Below are 20,697 nucleotides of genomic sequence, written 5' to 3'. Positions count from 1 at the left end.
GCCTCCAGCTCGTTTTAAAAGGAAGGGGCGGGAATGAAATCGACTGGGGCCAACCAACCGGGCTCGGCGCGCAGGCGCAGTGAGCTTCCGCAGCGGGAACAGTGCAAAGCGCCATCTGTTGGGGAAAGAGAAGACGGCGAGGAATTGGGGCCAGCTGGGCGAACGCCGGTCAGATGGGGGTTGCCATTCGTCCGGGATTCCCCGGAACTGCGTGCGCCACGAAAATCCGGACGCATGACAGCTTTCCCATGAAAAACGCGACAACTTTGCTAACAAAACAAAATAACTTCTCTGTCTAGATTCTCACTGTTTCAAATATGGTAACACTTACACCCAGAGGCAGTCATTTTAACAGCACCCTAACCGGGCCCTGCCATGAAGCACTTGCCTTCTATGCCCTTTAAAAATATGGCTTCTTGGGTTGTTTTTATTTTGATTATATATTTTGTGGTTTTTATATTTTTGATTGTGTTCCGTGAACCACCCTGAGACCTCCAGGTATAGGGCGGTATATTGTTGTAAACAAAAATTACCTTTTCCCCTTATGGGGTATCCAAGAGCCCATATAGAGTGCATACATAGGTTCCCTATTGGTAGGAGAGAATAACAGAGGCCAACCAGAGAATATTGAGAAGCAAAGCAGCTAGTAAGCTTGATCTTTATTGATCTGTTGCACCCGCAGGAGAGGAGGAGGAACCCAGAACAATGGCCCACAAGGCCTAATAAAGACTTTTGAAATTGCCACCCTGTAGATCAAGACCACCCCCAGAAACATCATACATACATCACAGAAGGGGTGTAACCTAAGACCACCCCTCAGATACATCATACCTACATCACAGAAAAGGCGGTCTAAACAGAAATTTGAATGTTGTTTTTCTCCTGTCCTTGTTTATCTGCTGTCTGGCAGGTTACTTGATTGGATTGCCTGGGGAGTCTGGCCATTCTTTTGTAGTGATAAATACTTAGTTCCTGGGCCAGGTCACAGGCTCACACCCTATTCATATCTTAAATGTGCCCTTAAGACAGGATTTGTGAGGAAAGAGACAATGGGAGGTTTCCCACTTGGACCTTGCAGAGAAAACATTTGCTCAGTTTAGGAATCAAAATGGCTTCAGGTCGGTCTTCCTGTGCTGATCTGTGTACGTGCGGTTATGAACATTACCATATATCTAAGACCTCAAAATTCCTATCACAATATAAAGTTTAATAATAATAATAACAATAATAGAGAAAAGGGTGAGTTGGCGCCCTCACCAAACTCCCGTTATTTGTAAAAAATCCAAATGGACTGGCGGCTGTGTTCACGGTGCTGAGACCCCACAGGCGATACACGCCAGGAAGTGGCAGGAGCTCAGGAAAAGTACAACATTGGCTCACTGATAAGAGTTACCTGACTTTTTTTTTGGTATCCTTGCAGCAACACTATAATCTGTTAGGCCAGGGGATGAGTGATTGTGGCCCACTGAGATTCAGGGTTAGGGAGATTTTTCTGTGGATAATTCTGCAGAAATTCTGGCCATTCTGCAAAAATTAACTTTCATCAGAATGACATGCTCTGATGGTATACAGTGGTACCTCGGGTTAAGAACTTAATTCGTTCCAGAGGTCCGTTCTTAACCTGAAACTGTTCTTAACCTGAGGTACCACTTTAGCTAATGTGGCCTCCCGCCACTGCCGTGTGATTTCTGTTCTCATCCTGAAGCAAAATTCTTAACCCGAGGTACTATTTCTGGGTTAGCAGAGTCTGTAACCTGAAGCATCCGTAACCTGAAGTGTCTGTAACCCGAGGTACCACTGTATAAGTGAAAGTTTATCCCATGATAAATTTTTAAAGACTTTTAAATAAATAAATAAATGTTGCCATATTATGAAGAGCAAAAAAGACTCACTCCTGGTTTCTTTTGATCTCCTTCCTCTTGTTGGCACTTTGAGGCTTCCTAGCAGGCAAGGCGCATTGTGTTAATGTCATTTTACTTCACAAACTTAAGGACTTCTGCAAACCTAGGGCACCCCCTGGGTATGTGGAAGCAGCTACCTTTTGGGTTGGTGCCATTTCTCTTGGAAGCTGATAGGTAGTCAACCACCTGTGATTCCTGTTCATTGTATCCTCCTTCCTAAGGGTTGCAGCAAACCCTTCCCTGCTCTGATTAGGGGAATTTTATAATGATAATTATACCACTCTTCCAATTTTCTTTTCCCGATGTCTTTTGTATTCTCTGTGGGGAGGGGAGGAGTTTTACCCTCCTTTAAGTTTTTCTCCTACAAACCTCCCTTAAACATCCCGATACCTGCTGCTGCTCAGTTCTGTTTCTGCAATACTCCTGTCGGAAGATGTTTGAAGGAGCGGTGACACTTCGGATTTGTACAGCAGAGTTTTGAGCGTTCACAAGTTTCACGTATGTCATCTTATAATCCTTACGGCAGCTTTGCAAATTAGGTCAGGATCGCCACCATATTGTAGATGGGGGACTGAGAGACCTGGTGCCATCTGGAGAGCGGGGCAACGGTAGGATTCAAACTGTGAACCTCGATTTGTAGGTAGCCGTTCAGTGACTGCGGCTCACCAGGACTTGCATGTCAATAAAAAAGGGTAAAGGAATGCAGGGCAAAGTATATTGCTTTGCAACCCAGTCCCTAAAGAGTGTTATTGAGATTTAGTTGAATAGATGGGAGTGGTTGTAACGGAACAGTTTTGAGAACTGCAGCTTTACAACTTCTACTTGGGCAAGTTTGCTTATGAATTTCACTGTAAAGGATCGCATTCAAGTAAGCGTACATAGAATGTCAGCCTTAATAGAATTGCTTTCAGTGTGCCATGTGTAAAACGACAAAATTTCTGGACTTCCAGCTTTCCAGGAAGTCACACCCTATCTCATGCATGCTCTTCTTAAGCCAAGCTACAGCACTATGGTTATGGTTCCTTAGCAGCAAGATGACACAACACTGGTACATGCCCAAAGGCATGTTTGCCTTTACTGCATCGTATCTTGCGCACTGAGCTCTGGCTTTAGCAACAGGTGTAGGGATAAGCCCTGGCTCAGATTAAGCTCTGAATAGGTTTGCGACTAACCTTTCTAAATTACAAGCTATAATTCTGTTTTTTAAAAACCTGCTATTGCTATTTTTAATAATGTTGTTTTAGAATTATTATTTACAGCAATGAGCGCAGATTTTGTTGCTCTGCAGTGCCTTGAGCACCAGTAATAAGCTGCATAGAAAAATCAAAAAACAAATACAACACTGAGCCGGTCTGTAAAAATGTTTTCAGAAGCTATTAGTCTGAAGTGATGGGGCAGAGATTTGCATTCTATCTACATATAGATTTTGAACTGAAAATACTATTTTCATATACAAAATAATACAAAAAAGGAGAGTAACACTTTTTCACCCTTCAGTTGAGATCAAAAGCTGCCACCCAGGGTGGCTGCTTAATTTTTCCACATGGTGGGGCTAGTTCTGCATACTTCCCAAGGTAGGTATGTTGAGACTTCAAATGTTCTTTCGTGATGGTATCCATTATGTATACCCCTATGTGTATTAATGAGGCCTTCCTCACAGCCCTTCAAGCAGTCATATGGATGGTTGATCATACCAGTGAGGTTTCATTTAAATGTAGATGAGTTCTACCGCATCTGATGAAAGAAAATGATTCAGAAATGAACAGCCCACACAAAAGCATGCATTGTGGTTATTTCATAAATGTTTTACACATTGCTTCTTTGCCAGATAAAACTGGCTGTAGGGGGAGTTGCGTTAAAAATGTATTGTCACTTGTTATTTGCAAGAACACAACAGCTTTAGTTTCGAAGGAACCACCAAAGATTCAGGCAGACAAGTCCTAAAATGGTGGTACAGATTCTGGGGTGGAGATACCAGGGCAGAAGCAACTGACCCAAGGTTTTCCCTGAACCAACGGCTTCAGGTCACAAGACAGGAGATTCTGACTAAACATCAGGAAGAATTTTCTGACGGTAAGAGCTGTTCAACAGTGGAACGGTCTCCGTCGGGAGGTTGTGGACTCTCCTTCCTTGGAGGTTCTTAAGCAGACGTTGGATGGCCATCTCTCGTGTATGATCTAGTCGAGATTCTTCCATCGCAAGGGTCCCTTCCAACTTCCAATTCTATAACAGCCCATATCCACCACCCACGAAACACCACTGATGGTATAGCCATGGTGGCAGAGCTTTCTGCCAGGGCTGTCTTTACCTGGGGGTGCAAAAAAGCTCAACAACTTTGAGTCCTCCCCCCCAAAAAAGGGGGTGCTGGGCAGATCTTTGCAACTCGCTGGGGCATATGCTAAAGACGGCCCTTCTTTCCGCAACCACATCAGAGACATCTGCTTGCATACCTCACAGTGTGGCGCTTAGAATAGCTGCCTGAATAATTCTGTAAAATGTAAAAGTTCTTAGGACTGTACTTTTAAATATGGAATAGGCATTTCCCTTTCAAACTAATGTAGCAGGCAGTTTGGCTGGCTATTGTTTCGTAACCCAGTGGCAATCGTTTTAATAGTACCTGTAGTACACAAGTGAGAACTGGAATGGGTACTTAGTGTACTGAATACAGCTGAGTGATTTTGTTGTTGTTGTAAGATTAGACTCCAGTTGGAAAATTAGTGGTGTCCTTGCAGTTACCACTGTTTTATATTGGGGGGGGGGGTTGACGCTGAAGTTTGTTCCCTGTTTCTTATACGACAAAGAACTGTGTGAATGGCTCAAATAGTTTATTTGACCCTACACCACAAAATACGAATCAATACTTCGTATCATGCATCTCTATCGCCAGGAAGCTCTGCTTTTCTGCTGCGACTTCTCCTGGAGAAGGTAGATCAAGCCACTGTCACACGTATATTCACATTGAAGTTAGACCGTTGCAACATGTTCTACACGGGTTTGTCTTTGCGGAGTGTTTGGAATCTACAACTTGTAGGGAATGTTTTTCAGGGACTGGATAGACGCTTAAGGAGTGGGCATCGGGAGAAGTGGGGTTGGAGACTGATTTAGAGGAAGGAACCAGTGACCTGGGGGAACCTGTAACAGCCAGGAGAAGAGAGGGAGAGACAGAAGCTGCAGGATTGGAAAGTGAAGAACAGGAGGGACAGGTCAGGCTAGTGGAGAGAGTAAAGGGCTTTCACACCTCCTCCTCCTGCCCCTACCTCTCCTGCTCCACTGTCTCCCAGGACCAGAAGAGGACTGAAATGGGAGGAGCAGAAACAGTTGCACGCAGGTGTAGTCTGGAATTAACTGTTAATGCTGGCTCCTGCTATTTTTCTAGAGTCTGCTGTACTGAATCGAGAGTATGTTGAGCTTAATGATTGCGAGTCCATTTTTTGTGCCTTCTGCCCCCCCAAGCAGCATATAAATGTGAGCCCCAGTAGTGGTAGTGAACCCGATGATTTAAAATCCTCCACCCCCATCATTCTACCCGCACACTGAGGTCCAGCGCTGAGGGCCTTCTGGCGGTTCCCTCACTGCAAGAAGCCAAGCTACAGGGAACCAGGCAAAGGGCCTTCTCGGTAGTGGAACGCCCTCCCACCAGATGTCAAAGAGAACAACAACTACCAGACTTTTAGAAGACATCTGAAGGCAGCCCTGTTTTGGGAAGATTTTAATGTTTGATGTATTTTAATATTTAGTTGGAAGCCGCCCAGAGTGGCTGGGGAAGCCCAGCCAGATGGGCGGGGTATAAATAAATTATTATTATTATTATTATTATTATTATTATTATTATTATTATTATTATTATTATTATTATTATTATTAAAATGTGTCTCCATTTACCATCATTTTTCTGTTGCAGGTTGGCACAAAGGGTTCCGGTTCTCGATGTAAAAACAACATATTTTGCTCACACAAGCAAGCAACCATAGGGGAGAAGCTCTAAATGAAAAGGTTTTCCCAGGAGAAACAATAGTGGTGAGTGATAAAGTTGGTGATTTACATACAGAAAATCCCAGCTTCAGACCCTAGCATCTCTAGTTTTTATAAAGCCAGGTAGCAGATGATGGGAAAGACCTAGAGAGTCTGGTCAGATTAGATAATGGGCTAGTTAAACCAACTGTATAAGAAAGCTTCACCATACACTTCAACATTCTAAACTAAGTTGAAAAATTCTTACCCTTTATTGTGTAAAAAAAATTGTGACTTATATTTTGATGACAGCAGAACTGAACTCATTTCCACCCCAAAGGACTCCTCATATTCCACTGATGATACATATATAATATTATAGGAAGGCTTAAGTTGTCCCAGGCCTTGTAGTGAGCAGTAACAAGGCATCTTAGGGATCAGTTTGCAACCAGAGTGGTATAGTAATTGTCATCACTCGTAGCAACATCTTAGCCAGAACTGAGAGACAGCTAAGGGAAAATGTTCATTTATTTTGCAACGTTCAGTAAAGTTTGTGTTGCGCCACGTATTTCAAGCTTCTGCAGGCTGGATTTGAAGAGGAAAACATTAATATAAAGTATATACCATATTTTTCGCTCTATAAGACTCACCAGATCACAAGACGCACCGAGTTTTTGGAGGAGGAAAACAAGAAAAAAATATTCTGAATCTCAGAAGCCAGAACAGCAAGAGGGATCGCTGCGCAGTGAAAGCAGCAATCCCTCTTGCTGTTCTGGCTTCTGGGATAGCTGCGCAGCCTGCATTCGCTCCATAAGACGCACACACATTTCCCCTTACTTTTTAGGAGGAAAAAAGTGAGTCTTACAGAGCAAAAAATACAGTAAATTAACTTTCTTATAAGATCTGGATCTCGTTGCACGAATTCACAGAAAGAAAACAGGCAGTCTTGGAAAGAAGATTGCTTGGTAGTTTATTTACAACAGAATGTAAGAAAAACGTGTAAAACGATAATAAATAACTGAAAAGCAACAATTAAGTGGTGTGTATGGAAACTATGATACTCGGATCCTTCTAAACCTTGTATTGTTTTAACTCGGGCCGCTTGGTCCTCCTTTCATGGAACGAGCTTATCTAAACAATGTACGGTAACACTAAACCTATCAGCAAAAAACAATAATATACACAACATTCAAAGTCACAAGGATTGCCACAGAAGTAAAAACTTATTTCCATAAGTAACATTTAAAAATCAGAGGCTGTAATTAAAAGACCATGCTGGCCACACAAACTAGGAGGGTTTTTTTTGGGGGGGGGGACAACAGTTAAGAATAGTTGTAGCTTCAAGCCTTTATTGACACATAAGACATCTAAATTAAGGCTGAATAACAGCAAGTTCCTATTGACAAGTTCATTTATCCTCCCCTATTGCATTTACTAGCTGTAGCTGTTACAAAGTGCATATGTTTGATTTATTCTATATGACAGCATGTTTTAAAGTTTTGGTGCAGCAAACCATCCAAAGAAGTGTGAGCAGAATTCAAAATTCTCAATGGGGCCTTCCTACCTTCTCCTCTCCAGCCTCTGGCACTGTCTGAAAGTACTGTTCTGAGGCTCCAGGATACCGGATGTGGGGTTTGCATTGGGAGGAGGGAATCAGCGAAAAGCTTTTGCTCTGCTTATGACTGCTCAGATTAAAACCACAGAACACTTTTTGTACATTCTCATATTAACAAACCTCTTAAATATTCTGTTACTCAATGAAATGTCCACTAGACAGAAATCTGGTTAAGAGAAACACATTGGAGACATCTATTCTGGAGGAGCACCACTCCAGCGGGGAGTTGTGCAGTGAATTATCTCAGGATTACAGCCTTGGAGATGATTAAATTGCTTATTTCTGCAGATTTACTCAAATAGGCAAGCATAATGGTACAACTAACAGGAACGATGCCTGCTCATCAAAAGGGCGCCATTGTCTTTTATGGCAGCTCAACCTGTTACTTGGCAAATTTAACATATGCATGTATTGTTTCTCCCAGCAAACAGGTAGTGTCAACAACATAGCCTTTAAGTTACTTTGACAAGGGCCCAGTGAAGGTTTCTTGATACAAATATGGGAGGTTTTAAAGATGAATGTGTATATTCTCCACATGTTGTTGCAGGAATGCTAGATTTTTTTGTACCAAGAGTGGAGCCGCTCTTACTTGAACTTTTAAGGTGTAGCTTTTAAAAAAGCATACTTCAGTTAATATTTTGCCTGAGTACAATGTCAAGATTGGAACTTTTAAGTCAACAGTTTTGGGAGTCTGTATCACAGGTAGGAGAGGTTGATTTGGAAAAAGCGGCAACGCACACCTCCTTTTTATTTCCTCCCTAGCAGTGCTTCAATGTATACAATTTGCCTGTCACAAAAAAGGCAGGGTCAACGACACCATTGCAATGCCATAGCACTTTAGTTTTGCTGTGCTGCACCACACTTTTAAAAGTGCCAACTAAAACCACATTGTTCCACAAAACAAATAATATAAACACCCACAGCTCTGTCTGTTCCTCACAATCAAACCTAAAAAATATACAAATTTGTACAAAGTAATTCAGACAATTTAGCAGTGAAAAGTTCTTTTTGTATAAAAGACATATTAGTGCAACAAAAATATGTTAGAAATTTAATTTAGTTATTATTCTTGTGCTGGAAATATTTTTTTAAAGCAGTTGTCATAGCATTGGGGGGGGGGAATGGAAGGAGAAAATGAAAAGTTGTTTAATATTTGATAGCCTGATCAAGGCAAAAGCAGTGAGGGAAAACAGAAAATGATTGAGGAGTCTGCCATGACCCATGAAAAGCATAGATGTAAGGATGATGTCAGTTCTCCAGAACAGATTTGTATCTGTTCTCCCCCACCGGTACAAAGACAGAAAGTAGGAGGCAGGAATGGAATGGGCTAGCCCATCATTGAGACATGCAGCAGAATTAAACTTGTGTCTTCTTCATTAAGCACCAAATTTAAATAGCATATCTAAGCTGAACGAACGCTTATAGATACAGTATTGAAGAGTGGGGTGGTAAAGCAGAAGATTCCATTAGTATTTTTCCGTTGCATGCAATATTGCCTTTCTCCATTTCAGATATGCACTATGCGGTCTGTTAAGTAACATCTTCTTGGGAGATGTTAATTCATTTACACAAATGCCTCATCTCCGCACCCCCCAGGTCAAAGTAACACAACAGGAGAAGTGAGACAGTTAAAACAAACACAACAGTGCAGGGTATGGTCTTGCCCTATTGATTTGTGCGGAACATTAAAAAAAGGAGATAGAAGGATAGCAACATTTATTTGTGGGCCTACGGAACTTGTCACAATTCAATTGGCAGTAACGCCACCTGTTTGTTAGCTACAGCCGCATGCTGATTCAGGGTAGATTTATATACAAAAGGTTTCTGATATTAAGGGAGGGTGGGAGATATCACAACAGCCAAACAGAACAGCAGGATGTTGAGAAAGAATGAAAAAAACAACGGACAATAATTGAGAGAAGGCATAAAGCTAAGTGTTAGGTGTATTCAGAACTAGTAGGTGGCGTTGGCCTTAGGTTCTTGAAGCTGTCAAACCTACGAGCTGCATTCTGTCCTCCCACCCCACTTTTCTACGACTGAAACTACTCTTCTAAAATCACCTTACTATCTACTACTTAAACAAGCCACTTAGAAGTTGGAGGGGGGATTTAAGTCAGCTACTTTTTCCACACGCAACATCATGCTACCATGCTCGATAGAAATATATCCGCTATTTTAATTTTTCCAATGACTTAAAAGAGAAGCAACACCCTGAGGTCTGGATCTATATTTCTATTTGTTTCCGACAGAACGCGCATAATCTCACTACAAGTTTATGACACATTCACCACTTCACAAGGCCTGGTATAGCTTGGACAGTGAGTTACTAAGAACACGGCTAAAGAAAAGGGTGAAGGATTAATTGCAATTTTGGAATTAATTATATCCTTAGCCCTCAGGACAATTATGGGACAATTATGTCAGGAAATAAAAGGACTCCTAATTTAAGTTGTGATATGGGGAAGCAACTTTAATTCCTGAGATTGAGGGTGATGCTACTAACAGGCCAGAAAGAATTCATCTCTTTCCCAGCTGTATGGCAATGTGCAACTGGTACTGTAATTCTCCATGGTTATTGTATTAAAAAGGACATACTCTTAAGAGTGGATCAAAAAGTTTGTTGTGCAAGCAGAAAGGCACTTCCATTTGCACAAGGGCCTCCCTGCTGATTTCCCAGTCCTGCCGCAGTCCCGTGTCTCCTCCTACACTGTTCTGCAGGGTCCCTCAACCCTTAGGAGTTGAGTTTTGGGGGAGCATAAGGGGCTGTAGTAGGAAAGAGGTGCCAGGAAGGCCCTGTTGAGTGAACCTGTAAATTCTACTTTTCCCTGAAAGAAATTTAGCATGAAAGAAGCAACTCAGGAACTGACAGACTTTTTTTTTTTTTTTTTTGCTTCTCTAAGAAGCATCGTAAGATCTCTACGTTGCATCATCACATTACTTTTGTGTGCTGTTGTGTGCTCCAAAACTGACTGGGTGGAGACATCTCCGTTAGCTTGTTTAGGTTAACTAAATTATACGAGATTTCACTTTCCTCTCTGAAGTCAATATGCTGCAGTCATAGGCATTATCTCCAGTTGGTCCACATATTGAAAGCTGAAACTGGGCCTCTTACACCCTTGAGTAGGCCAAAGGCTTATAGGCTGCTCCTAGCTTTCGGTGAAGATATATAGTTATTTAGAGAATTTTCCCTCCCTTTTCAGAATTTCAGTTACATTGCAATATATTATTGTCTTGTTACAGTATTTTGAGCATGGGAGATCCTCTCCGAACTAGACATGATCTACTTGCTTTGCATGCAGTGGTAGATTCAGGGGCAGAGTACATGCTTTGCGATATCCCAGTTAAATCTCCAGCACCTGCAGGTAGGGTGGATAATGTCCTCTGTCTGAAACCTTGGAAAGCAGTTACAGTAGACAATATTAGTAATAAACAATATTGTCTATTACTGTAGACAAACTAGATGGACCAACAGTCGGACTTAGGCAGGGCAGCCTTCCTTGTTGTAGATCTGTCCCCTATACTCCTGTCTGCTAATTACTTTCAGCTCAAGAGAGCTGCATGGGTGGTGTTCTTCCCTATCTCTGGTGGAAGAGCTTCCTACGGAGTTTTTACTTCCCAGGATCCCATTTTGGGGGAATCTTAAAAATATAATGAATCTACATGGCCTTGTTCACATCCCCAGCTATTGTTACCCATAGTTTGGTGCCGGAATGAAACAGGCCACATACTACCACTTAAAATAATCAGTTGTTTTCGTCTAGACTTGAGGAGGCCCACCGTCACAACGCTTAAGAACCCTTGTCTAAACTGCTTACCTTTAACCAGCCTTTGCCAAGCTGGTGACCCTCCAGATGTTTTGGACTACAATTCCCATTCGTTCCAGTCAGCATAGTTATACTGGCTTGGGCTGATGCAACTTTTAGTACGAAACATCTGGAGGGCACCTTGTTGGCAAAGGCAGCTCCAGTCTGATTAAAGAAACCAATGGCGGCACAATGATACAGTGATCACCAATCAATATGGTAGTAAACCAACTATATACTACCTTAAATCCCCAGTCAGATGTTAGCTTTGGCATCTTACCCTTAAGGTAAGGAGAATTTGGCCTGCCACCTCCCACTGTCTCCTTACAGTGACCTGCTTTCAGACTTTTCACCAGTCAGCAGCTTACCTTCTCCCTAACATATACTCTTTCTCCTCCTCCCTGCTGTTTCTTCCGGCAAGTGTTGGGAGCTACAGACAAGCAAGGCCGTGGGTAGGCTGGAAATAGCCTTTTTAAAAAGCAGACTGGATTGCCACACAATATAAAAGAGGGAGGGAGGGAAGCTAGTAAGCTGAAGAGATTGCCTCTTCTCTTTGCTTCCCTGCTGTTTTCCACATCTCTCTCTCTTTCAAGGTTGTTCCCTAAAATAATGTAGCCTTATTCAGGCATTATTTCTGTACAGGAAATGTCAACATGTATACTGGGGGGGCACATGCACTAGCTCTGCCCCTGCATGTACTCATCCTGCCACACTATTCCCAAACTTCTCACATTGAGTAGAATAGGTGTGGTCTACCTGTGTTTGTGGACGTGGGTGGCGCTGTGGGTTAAACCACAAAGCCTAGGACTTGCTGATCAGAAGGTCGGCGGTTCGAATCCCCGCAATGGGGTGAGCTCCCGTTGCTCGGTCCCTGCTCCTGCCAACCTAGCAGTTCAAAAGCACATCAGTTATTGACCACTCTTGTCGGTCATTGGCAGAATGGGAAGCTTTATAGCCTAGAATAGCTTAACACCTGCTCACAGTGTAGCAGAAAACTGACTGTTATCTTTCATTTTTAAAAGGATTTTACATCGGGTGTTTTCTCTGGTTTCATAGGAATTCTGAGGGCTTGAAATAAATCACTGAACTATTCAATTGCTTGTGTTCCCATCTTGCTCTCTGCAACGACACTCCCAAATACCAACACAGAACAGCTATACAACAGCACACCATATAAAGGAGTCACAAATTTTGTGCAAGATACAGATAGTTCCAAGGGTCTAAAAATAAGTATAATGAATTACAACCAGCTCACTGGTTCTTTAGTTTTGAAGAGCTTAAAGTGTGCATTAGCTGCGCTCCAAATCCTGAGTTGTATTCAGTAAAACAAGCATCTGAATAATTACTGTTGGTATTCAAGTGTTTCTCAGTGAATAGCAGTTCAAAGGTTTACTTTAAGGTGCACTTGGCCTGAGAGTAAAAAGGATTTTAGAAATTGAGATATAATGGCTTGAAATGAGAAATGTCACTTGAAACTGTCCCTCAATAGTCCCTCATTCTCTCAAGATGTCCTTGCCACCTTTATTAAATCCCTATAACATCTCCAGTCATAAATACTGTTATGCTATATATGAGAATATCTTTTGTTTACTACGGTTGTTATGTAGAGACTGACTTTTGCTTTTGCAAGCTTGTTTCGTTTTGTGTTGATAGCAACATCTGTCATATGGCTTAGAGCTGCAGTCTAGGAATCGGAGCATATGAACTATGTTCTCGCATGCACTTAGCTAACTAGTTTAAGGGACAAGCCTGATGGGGAGGGGGGAAAGGTCATACTTCCAGATCAGTAAATTTTGTTTACACAAAACAACTACCATGAGCTTTGCAAATGCTATTCTTTCAGTCATGGCTTGTCATGAAAACATGCTGGGTTTAGAGAGCTTTTTTGTCTGGATCTGGGAGGGTGAGAGTTTCTGGGGCAGATTTTTTCCGTTGCCGGTCTTTGGGAACTGATAGAAATTCAGGCGCCTCTGTAGAGAGAGGTGTAGACGGAGCACTAGAAGGAGCACTGCGGATTGAAGAAGGGAGGGAGACATTAGAGATCGATATTGCAGGAGGGAAGATCCCAATTTTCTTGTTGGTGGCTTCCTGAGTTGCTCGTTCAAATTCCCGAACTTCATCCATAGTCATGTCTTCAATGAGAAGAAAAGGAAGAAAGACAAATTAATGTTAGAACCACTGCACATGTTTGTTCCAGGCTTTTTAAAGATGCTAGTCTGCATGACCATTGTTATTCCAGTGCATTAGAACTTGAAAGGGAAGGGAAGCTATTGCCAGGGAATTTCACAACTGGCCACTGAAATTTCAGGAGGCACATTTCAGGCACAGGTATCATTCTTGGAGCTGCCAACACTGAAAAGTAATTTCTCACATTGATACCAAAATTTAGACGTATGTTTCTATGAATTTTGGGCAATTCCATTGTTTATATTCTTGTCTGTCCTTGCTCCAACATGGGCAGAATTCACATATAAATGGAAGATGCAGCAGGCTTCGAATTCTAGCCCAGCGCAAGCAAACCATTGCTTCTTTAATAGCTATTTCCCTCTAGTGAACTGATGTTAAAATGTTATTTTTGCAAATAGAGGCTCAAGATAGGCCTTGATGGTTACTTTATAAAAACAACTGATCATGTGAACATCATAGATACACTACACTGAATAGCATGCTATCTTCAACTCTGGTGTAGCTGTTTAAGATCAGATGGTCAGACAACTCTAATTTTCTATATTATCAGCTAAGCTTTGTCACTGAACCATTTTTATTTGCGTGACACACTGTATCTATTAGATTATTTCCAAAGAACATGTCATTTACGATACATAGAACACAATATTTTATCAATTATTTTTTACTTAATAGGTGCAGACTTCATTAAAGTCAGTTGGAAAGCTGGTGGTTTTAAAAGGAGAATATAAATCACTTCATTTCTTGCTCCAGCTGTATACGGATTGTACCACTTCAAACTGGAGGTGGAAGCTCACGAGATTAAAAAAAAAATCATATAAAACTGGCCTCCACAAAATGCCATAGATTCCAAGGAGAACAATTTTAGCAGATCATGTTAATCTTCACACTGAAGTAGTTTATCAGGTGAGTCCCCACCAGCTTGGGCCCATTTTCAGTATCTCAACTATCTCATAAGCACTAGGCTTAGGTAACGTTGTTGTTGTTGTTGTTGTTGTTGTTGTTGTTGTTACCTTCCTTTTCTAAAGGGCATGAAAGTGTCTCTCTATACATTGCCCTGTACACAGCATATTCATACAAAAAATTAATTAGATCACGACCACCAAAAAGAAGCTGAGATTATTATCAATGAAACAATGAGAATCCTCTTCCATCTCTGTTTAAGTTTGTTCCTTAATGGATTGTTAAAAAACACTCAAACCAAGGGAATACAGAGTTCAAAGGAAACTTGGAAGTCCATCTGGTCTAGCCAGTTACATGGTAAATAATCTCAGTGACAACAGATGATTCATTTGAGACCTGCTTTAAGGGTGCTTCCAGAGAGGGGCGATATACTGCCAGTGGATTGTTCAGGTTTGATTTTCCCATGTGCGCAATTGGCAAATGAGTTTTCACAAGTTCCCTTTTTTTATTAGTGACTATTCCTTGCTATTCTACCACTTGCAATCCGCACCAGCGGACAGATTTTGATGGAACACTGTCTGGAGGTTTTCACTGCCCCATTCACCAGCATATCTGCCCATGGACATCCAGGAAATTAAAATCCCAGGAACAGCACAAGAGCAAATGTTACCAGCTTTAGTTAGCATGTTTCACAATGGACAACATGGAGAGTTATGTGTGTAGAATCATAGACTTGTAGAGTTGGAAGGACCCCAAGAGTCATCTAGTCCAAACCCCGGCAACGCAGGAATCTCAGCTAAAGAATTGATGACAGGTGACCCTCCAACCTCTGCTTAAAAACCTCCAAGGAAGGAGGTGTATCCATTTCTATTTGGTTATGTTTATTTTTTAACACACAGGCTCATATCATTTGGGATGCTGTAAATAAAATGGCTAGGGACGCGGGTGGCACTGCGGTCTAAACCACTGAGCCTCTTGGGCTTGCCGATCAGAAGGTCGGCAGTTTGAATCCCCACAGTGGGGTGAGCTCCCGTTGCTCAGTCCCAGCTCCTGCCAACCTAGCAGTTCGAAAGCACACAAGTGCAAGTAGATAAATAGGTATCGCTCCAGCGGGAAGGTAAATGGCATTTCCGTGAACTGCTCTGCTTTGCTGTGGTGGAGGAAGGGGAAGGAGTTTGTTAGCCGCTTTGAGACTCTTTAGGGTAGTGATAAAGCAGGATATCAAATCCAAACTCTTCTTCTTCTTCTTTAGTCATGCTAGCCACATGACCTGGAAAAACTGTCTGTGGACAAACACCAGCTCTCTCAGCCTGTAACGCGAGACGAGCGCTGCAACCCCATAGTCGTCTGCAACTGGACTTAACTGTCAGGGGTCCTTTACCTTTATAAACAAAATGGCTAGGCTAGGAAGGAGAAGTGCAGTGCTAAACGGTATCCACTGAAACATCACCACACCTATGACAAACCAACCACCAGACCAAATGTACTAATGAGCTTCTACACCAGCAGTATTTGCATACAGTGGTACCTCGGGTTAAGTACTTAATTCGTTCCAGAGGTCCGTTCTTAACCTGAAACTGTTCTTAACCTGAAGCACCACTTTAGCTAATGGGGCTTCCCGGTGCCGCCACGCTGCTGGAACACAATTTCTGTTCTCGTCCTGAAGCAAAGTTCTTAACCTGAAGCGCTATTTCTGGGTTAACGGAGTCTGTAACCTGAAGCGTATGTAACCTGAGGTACCACTGCATATATATTTACTTGTTGGATATTCCACACTAAAGTGGAAGCCAGATTAAATATAAAAAAGGAAAAGGGAAAAAAGTATGAGCTGGAATTTTGATGATGTCATAAGGGCACTGGGGAAAACCCAAACATGCACATGAGCAGCACCAATTCCACAATAAACCCTTGTCTGGAAACACCCTAAGTTAGAAGAATCTGTGTTTGAGAAAACATTCCAGTCTTGTTTTCATTCCAGTGATGAACCTGTTAAGAATCCAGCTGGTGAGTTCAAACCTGAAGGAATTACGCTGCTGAAAAAAATGGCTGATGCAAAGCACGTGCAACCAGGCCATGGAACATGTCCTTCTTTTCACAGTGAAAGGCTTTGGGTTTTCATTCACAAATTAATCAAATATCAGTTAGGCACTGCTGCACAGTTCCACCAGAGGGCAGAATTACTTCACTGTAAATAAAGTTTTCCCTCCTAGAAAATTCCAAAGCACAATTCTTTCTGGTTATTTCCCCTCTACCGATACAAAATTCAAGATGGGTTCAGCAAAAGGTCATCTGAGATTTGCATGCCTCAAATCCAGGTTGCTGTTTTGAATACTAGCAAAGGGTTTGTTTATTCAATGCAAAACCCAGCTTGGTTTCAGTTTCAGCTTTTCTTCAATGAAATGGGACTCACATGAAGGAAACTCAGAGCTTGCCCACATTTGAGCATTGTGCAGCGGTCAATCCACTAAAATTAGACAAGACTAGGCCATATCCACACATATCTGAATTTGAATATGAGGAGCAATTCATTCTTTTTATTCATACCAGTAATCACTCCCTTTTGTGTTTGCCCTCACCTTCTAATTTTATTCTATTGATTATATTATGTCAATTAAGTACCAGGGCACAGATAGCTGCATGCACACCTCTCTCTTTTTAATTCCCCCCACCCAGGAAATGTGCATAAGCACAAAGGCAATTGTAAATGCTCAGCACATACCTTTATTTAGTGCAAATCTGAGGGATCAAAAGGAATAAACAAAGCTACACTCCTCTGTCCAGGAGCATGCTAGACATGTTAGTTATTAGCATGCTGGAAAAGAAACAAAAGCAATTCTAAATTCTCAGCGCACACTTTTACAGGAGAAAAGCATTGAGACTGGTGTTGTTTGAGGGTAATGGCATGTAGATTATGGAAATTTAAATGGGAATGCAAGCACACAATAAACTCCAGTGTGGACAAGCCCGAAGAGAAGCTGAAACAGGGTACAACCCCCCCCCCCAATTAATTATACGTACCACTGTTCCCAAGCAAAAGCTCTTTTGAAAAGACCTGTTTATAGTCAAATGCCTCAAGGCCTATCAGCAGGCTAGACAACCTTCTAATTAACTTTAGCTACTCATCACTTCTATGGGAAAGATATTGGTAAAAGACTAGGAGAGTGCAGATTGCACTGGTATCAATATTATGAGGCTGCTAGAATCACTTGATATTAATGGCGAAACTGACACCCAAACACACGATCCGCAAAAGGCAGCAGAGTGGGAACTGAAGATCGTAACAGTTGAGAGCGGTGCTGAGCAGCTACACCGTGCTATAATTCACACTGTCAATTGGGTCACTGATGGGAGTAGGCATTCGTTTGCCTGTTTCTCAAAGAAAGTATTTTACTCACTCGAGATAATTGCCCCAGCTCTGCTCTCTTCCATTTGCTGTTTGATTCATGAGCATTCACGTGGCTTTGAATCAATCAAACCGAAGCTCAGCACTCCGCTCAGGAGATCTCTCGTGCCCAAACTTCCCCAATAATTTCAGTGGATGGAGACCATCCTTGCGCACAAAAACATAGCCAGTCTGTTCTGGAGGAAAGTGCTGGCTCTGCGTTGCCTGGTTCTGATCTAACAGACCACCAACTTTGGTGGAAAGCACAGCTCCAATTATTGGCACAGGGAACTTGGATGTAAATCTGCCACCTGCTGCGCCCAATTGACTCTAACCTGACAATTTCATTTTCCACTGGAAGTAGATATCGACATCTGAAGTTAAAACAGGCATACCCCAAAACAGGAGTTGCAACACAGATCTCCCCAGACTGTAAGCCTGGCTTCACACTGTGTTCACAATACCAGGGACAGATGTAACAAACAAAGCAAACGCTGAGTCAGTTCACGGCCATGTGCGCCTTTTCAAAAGAGTGCAGTATTTGTTCAGGTGAACATTGGTTTGTTGCCTACATTAAAACACACACATGCAACAGTCCATTTTTTGAAAACATGGGGGGAAAGATGCTTCGAAGAGGGAGCGAGAAGTGGTCTTGTGGCATCATAGGCAGTTAAACAGCCAGGGCTGTGCATAGCTGTCTCAGAACTCGATTTTTAAGATAAGGTTGTACATTTGGGGGTGGGCAAATGTGCTGAGGATATTTTTACAGCAGGCTCACCACTCAGATTTTATCTGAGCCTTATGCTGACCCTTCTAATTCTCCACTGGGAAAATGGCGCAAAGAAGGAAATCAAGGTGAGCCTTTGCACTGATGAATTCTGCTTCCACAGAAATCATTGTCATACAAAATCTGACCACTTGTGTTCTTTCTTTTTTGCTCTAGCAGAGGGTGGGCAATATTTTTAAAGAGGCTACATACACTTCCTTTGGCATGGCTCTCTATTTCACCCACAGGAGATGAATGTTGATCGCAAACTTTAATGTTGGTTTTTTCATGCATATTTTTCTCATATTCTCGAACATCCTCCATAGTCATATCTGAAAAAAGTTCAAGATGTTGGGTTGTTTTCTCTATTAATTCAATCCAGGCTTGAATGAAAGGGAAGATTCTAGGGAGAATTATCTTTCTAGCAAAAGCCAAAAAGCAGAAGCCGGCTAGCTTTATGAGGATTCATAATAAAGATTGTTAAGTTAAACCAGCCAAGGAAGGTATAAGAAGGTTGAGTTAAGGGATAATGGCAGAATGGGGGTGCTTGGAAGCTGGGATGTTTCTGTCAAGTGAGGTTGGCAGGAAGGTGTGGGGTGCAGGCTTTGCTAGAGGCAAACATCTTCTAAAATAAATTTAGAAGATTTCCTGGAAAAAAGAGGAAGGATTAAGGAATAGCACGAGAGTTTACTTACCTTGTCAGAGACATGCCAGGAAAACTCTACATTATGTATAATGACACACGATTTACAAAAAAAAAAAAAGTAGCTTCATTGTTTTAACACTACACAGCTCAGCTTTGAGAGATTATGTGTTTTTGGATTTCGACAATTTGTATAGTGCCTAATCATAGCCAACCCTACACAGTGTAGTGAAGGACTGCAGAAAGTACCTATGAATAGTGAAAGGATTCAAACACTTTGAAAGGTAAATCCAAATAAACATTTGCTTTGTAGAGCTACCCAAGAAAGTGATACGCAAACCGGATCCACTAGGACGTGTGTATACTTCAGGCATTTCAAAGTTTTGCAGGAGCTCCACTGTGAAGTGGCTACCTTCACAGATTTTACATTATACTATAGGGGTAGGCAGACTTCAGCCTTGTTGGATCTACTTTGTAATTTTATTAGATACCCCCCCCCCCAACAAAATATCTGCCAATGACACCCAGCAGCGAAGGACTCACAGTTAGATTTTTTGAAGGGGGTGATTGTGAGCACACTCTGAGCCCTGGAATTGGATTTCAGTACCAGAAATGAACTGAACTCACAGTCCTTTCATACAAATACTCCTGATTAGCTTTGTTCATTTCAGTGGCCTACTTCAGGTGACAAAATTCATTTTGGTGTTTCTATTTTTTTTAAAATAAAAAAAATGGGTATAAGAAACCATTGCTGATGTAGTGCCAATTAATCAGAGATCTACAGTGTAGAATGTAGTCCTAACAATACGTTGTATCACCACTGGCATGAGTCATGGATTATCATATTTTAATATTAGTGTACTTAGAATGAAGGAGCATTAAAGCATTGATCAAAGAAGCTTATAAGCAATGAAAATGGCACGATCAAAAGCACTTTAGCCGGGCAAAGTACATGCTCTTCATTAGCAGCACTTCAGTTAATAATGAAATACTGTTGTCTTATAGCAATGTTAATTGCATATTAAGATGAAACCCTAAGCTTATTTATCTGGAAGTAAAAACCATTGAAATAATGAAAATACTTCCAAATGAACAAGTTTAGGATTGAGGTTTAGAGGGCAGTGCAACAACAAAATCCACATTTTTAGAATAAGCAAAATCCCAATGCATTGGCCCACTGAATGCTTGATACCATCGACTGATATACACCTTATAAATATCTAGCTTTAAACATATAAGAAATATTGAGCTATGGTGACCAATTAATCATTACTTGAAAGGAAGCTTTCCTTTATTTTACTTCTGCAGCAAAATTTTAAAAAGCCCCAAGCATTTAAAACATGCCAATTATTTAGAATAATTTGCCATTATCCTGCACCAACAGTTTGGGCACAGGTTTGCTGGAGAAGTTATTATTATTAAAATTTGTATACTGCCCTTCATCTGAAGATCACACAACATAAAAATACAAAATGAATACAACAGAAGGCTATTCACTCACTGCTGTGCTCCTGGTTCGAAAAGGATGTGTATATTTTATTTTATT

The 20,697-nt window shown here is 41.6% G+C and overlaps 1 protein-coding gene across 3 annotated transcripts in view; it reads right to left on the bottom strand.

Moving 5' to 3' along the window:
- Nucleotides 1-12,480: 12,480 nt before the first annotated feature.
- Nucleotides 12,481-20,697, bottom strand: part of PITPNC1 (phosphatidylinositol transfer protein cytoplasmic 1) — a 135,142-nt gene continuing 126,925 nt past the window's right edge. For 2 of the 3 annotated variants that reach the window (XM_081181531.1, XM_081181530.1), the window contains one exon: nt 12,481-13,402. In XM_081181531.1, coding sequence (XP_081037657.1) covers nt 13,143-13,402 — 260 coding nt within the window. In that variant the 3' untranslated portion in view covers nt 12,481-13,142. Of the gene's footprint in view, nt 13,403-18,721; nt 18,841-20,697 lie in introns of all 3 variants that reach the window. The other variant, XM_081181532.1, reaches the window with a different exon arrangement.

Source organism: Podarcis bocagei (genome assembly GCF_964188305.1).
Source record: "Podarcis bocagei genome assembly, chromosome: 2".
NCBI lineage: Eukaryota > Metazoa > Chordata > Lepidosauria > Squamata > Lacertidae > Podarcis > Podarcis bocagei.
Note: the sequence above shows the minus strand (reverse complement) of the source record. Positions and strands in the feature narration are given on the sequence as shown.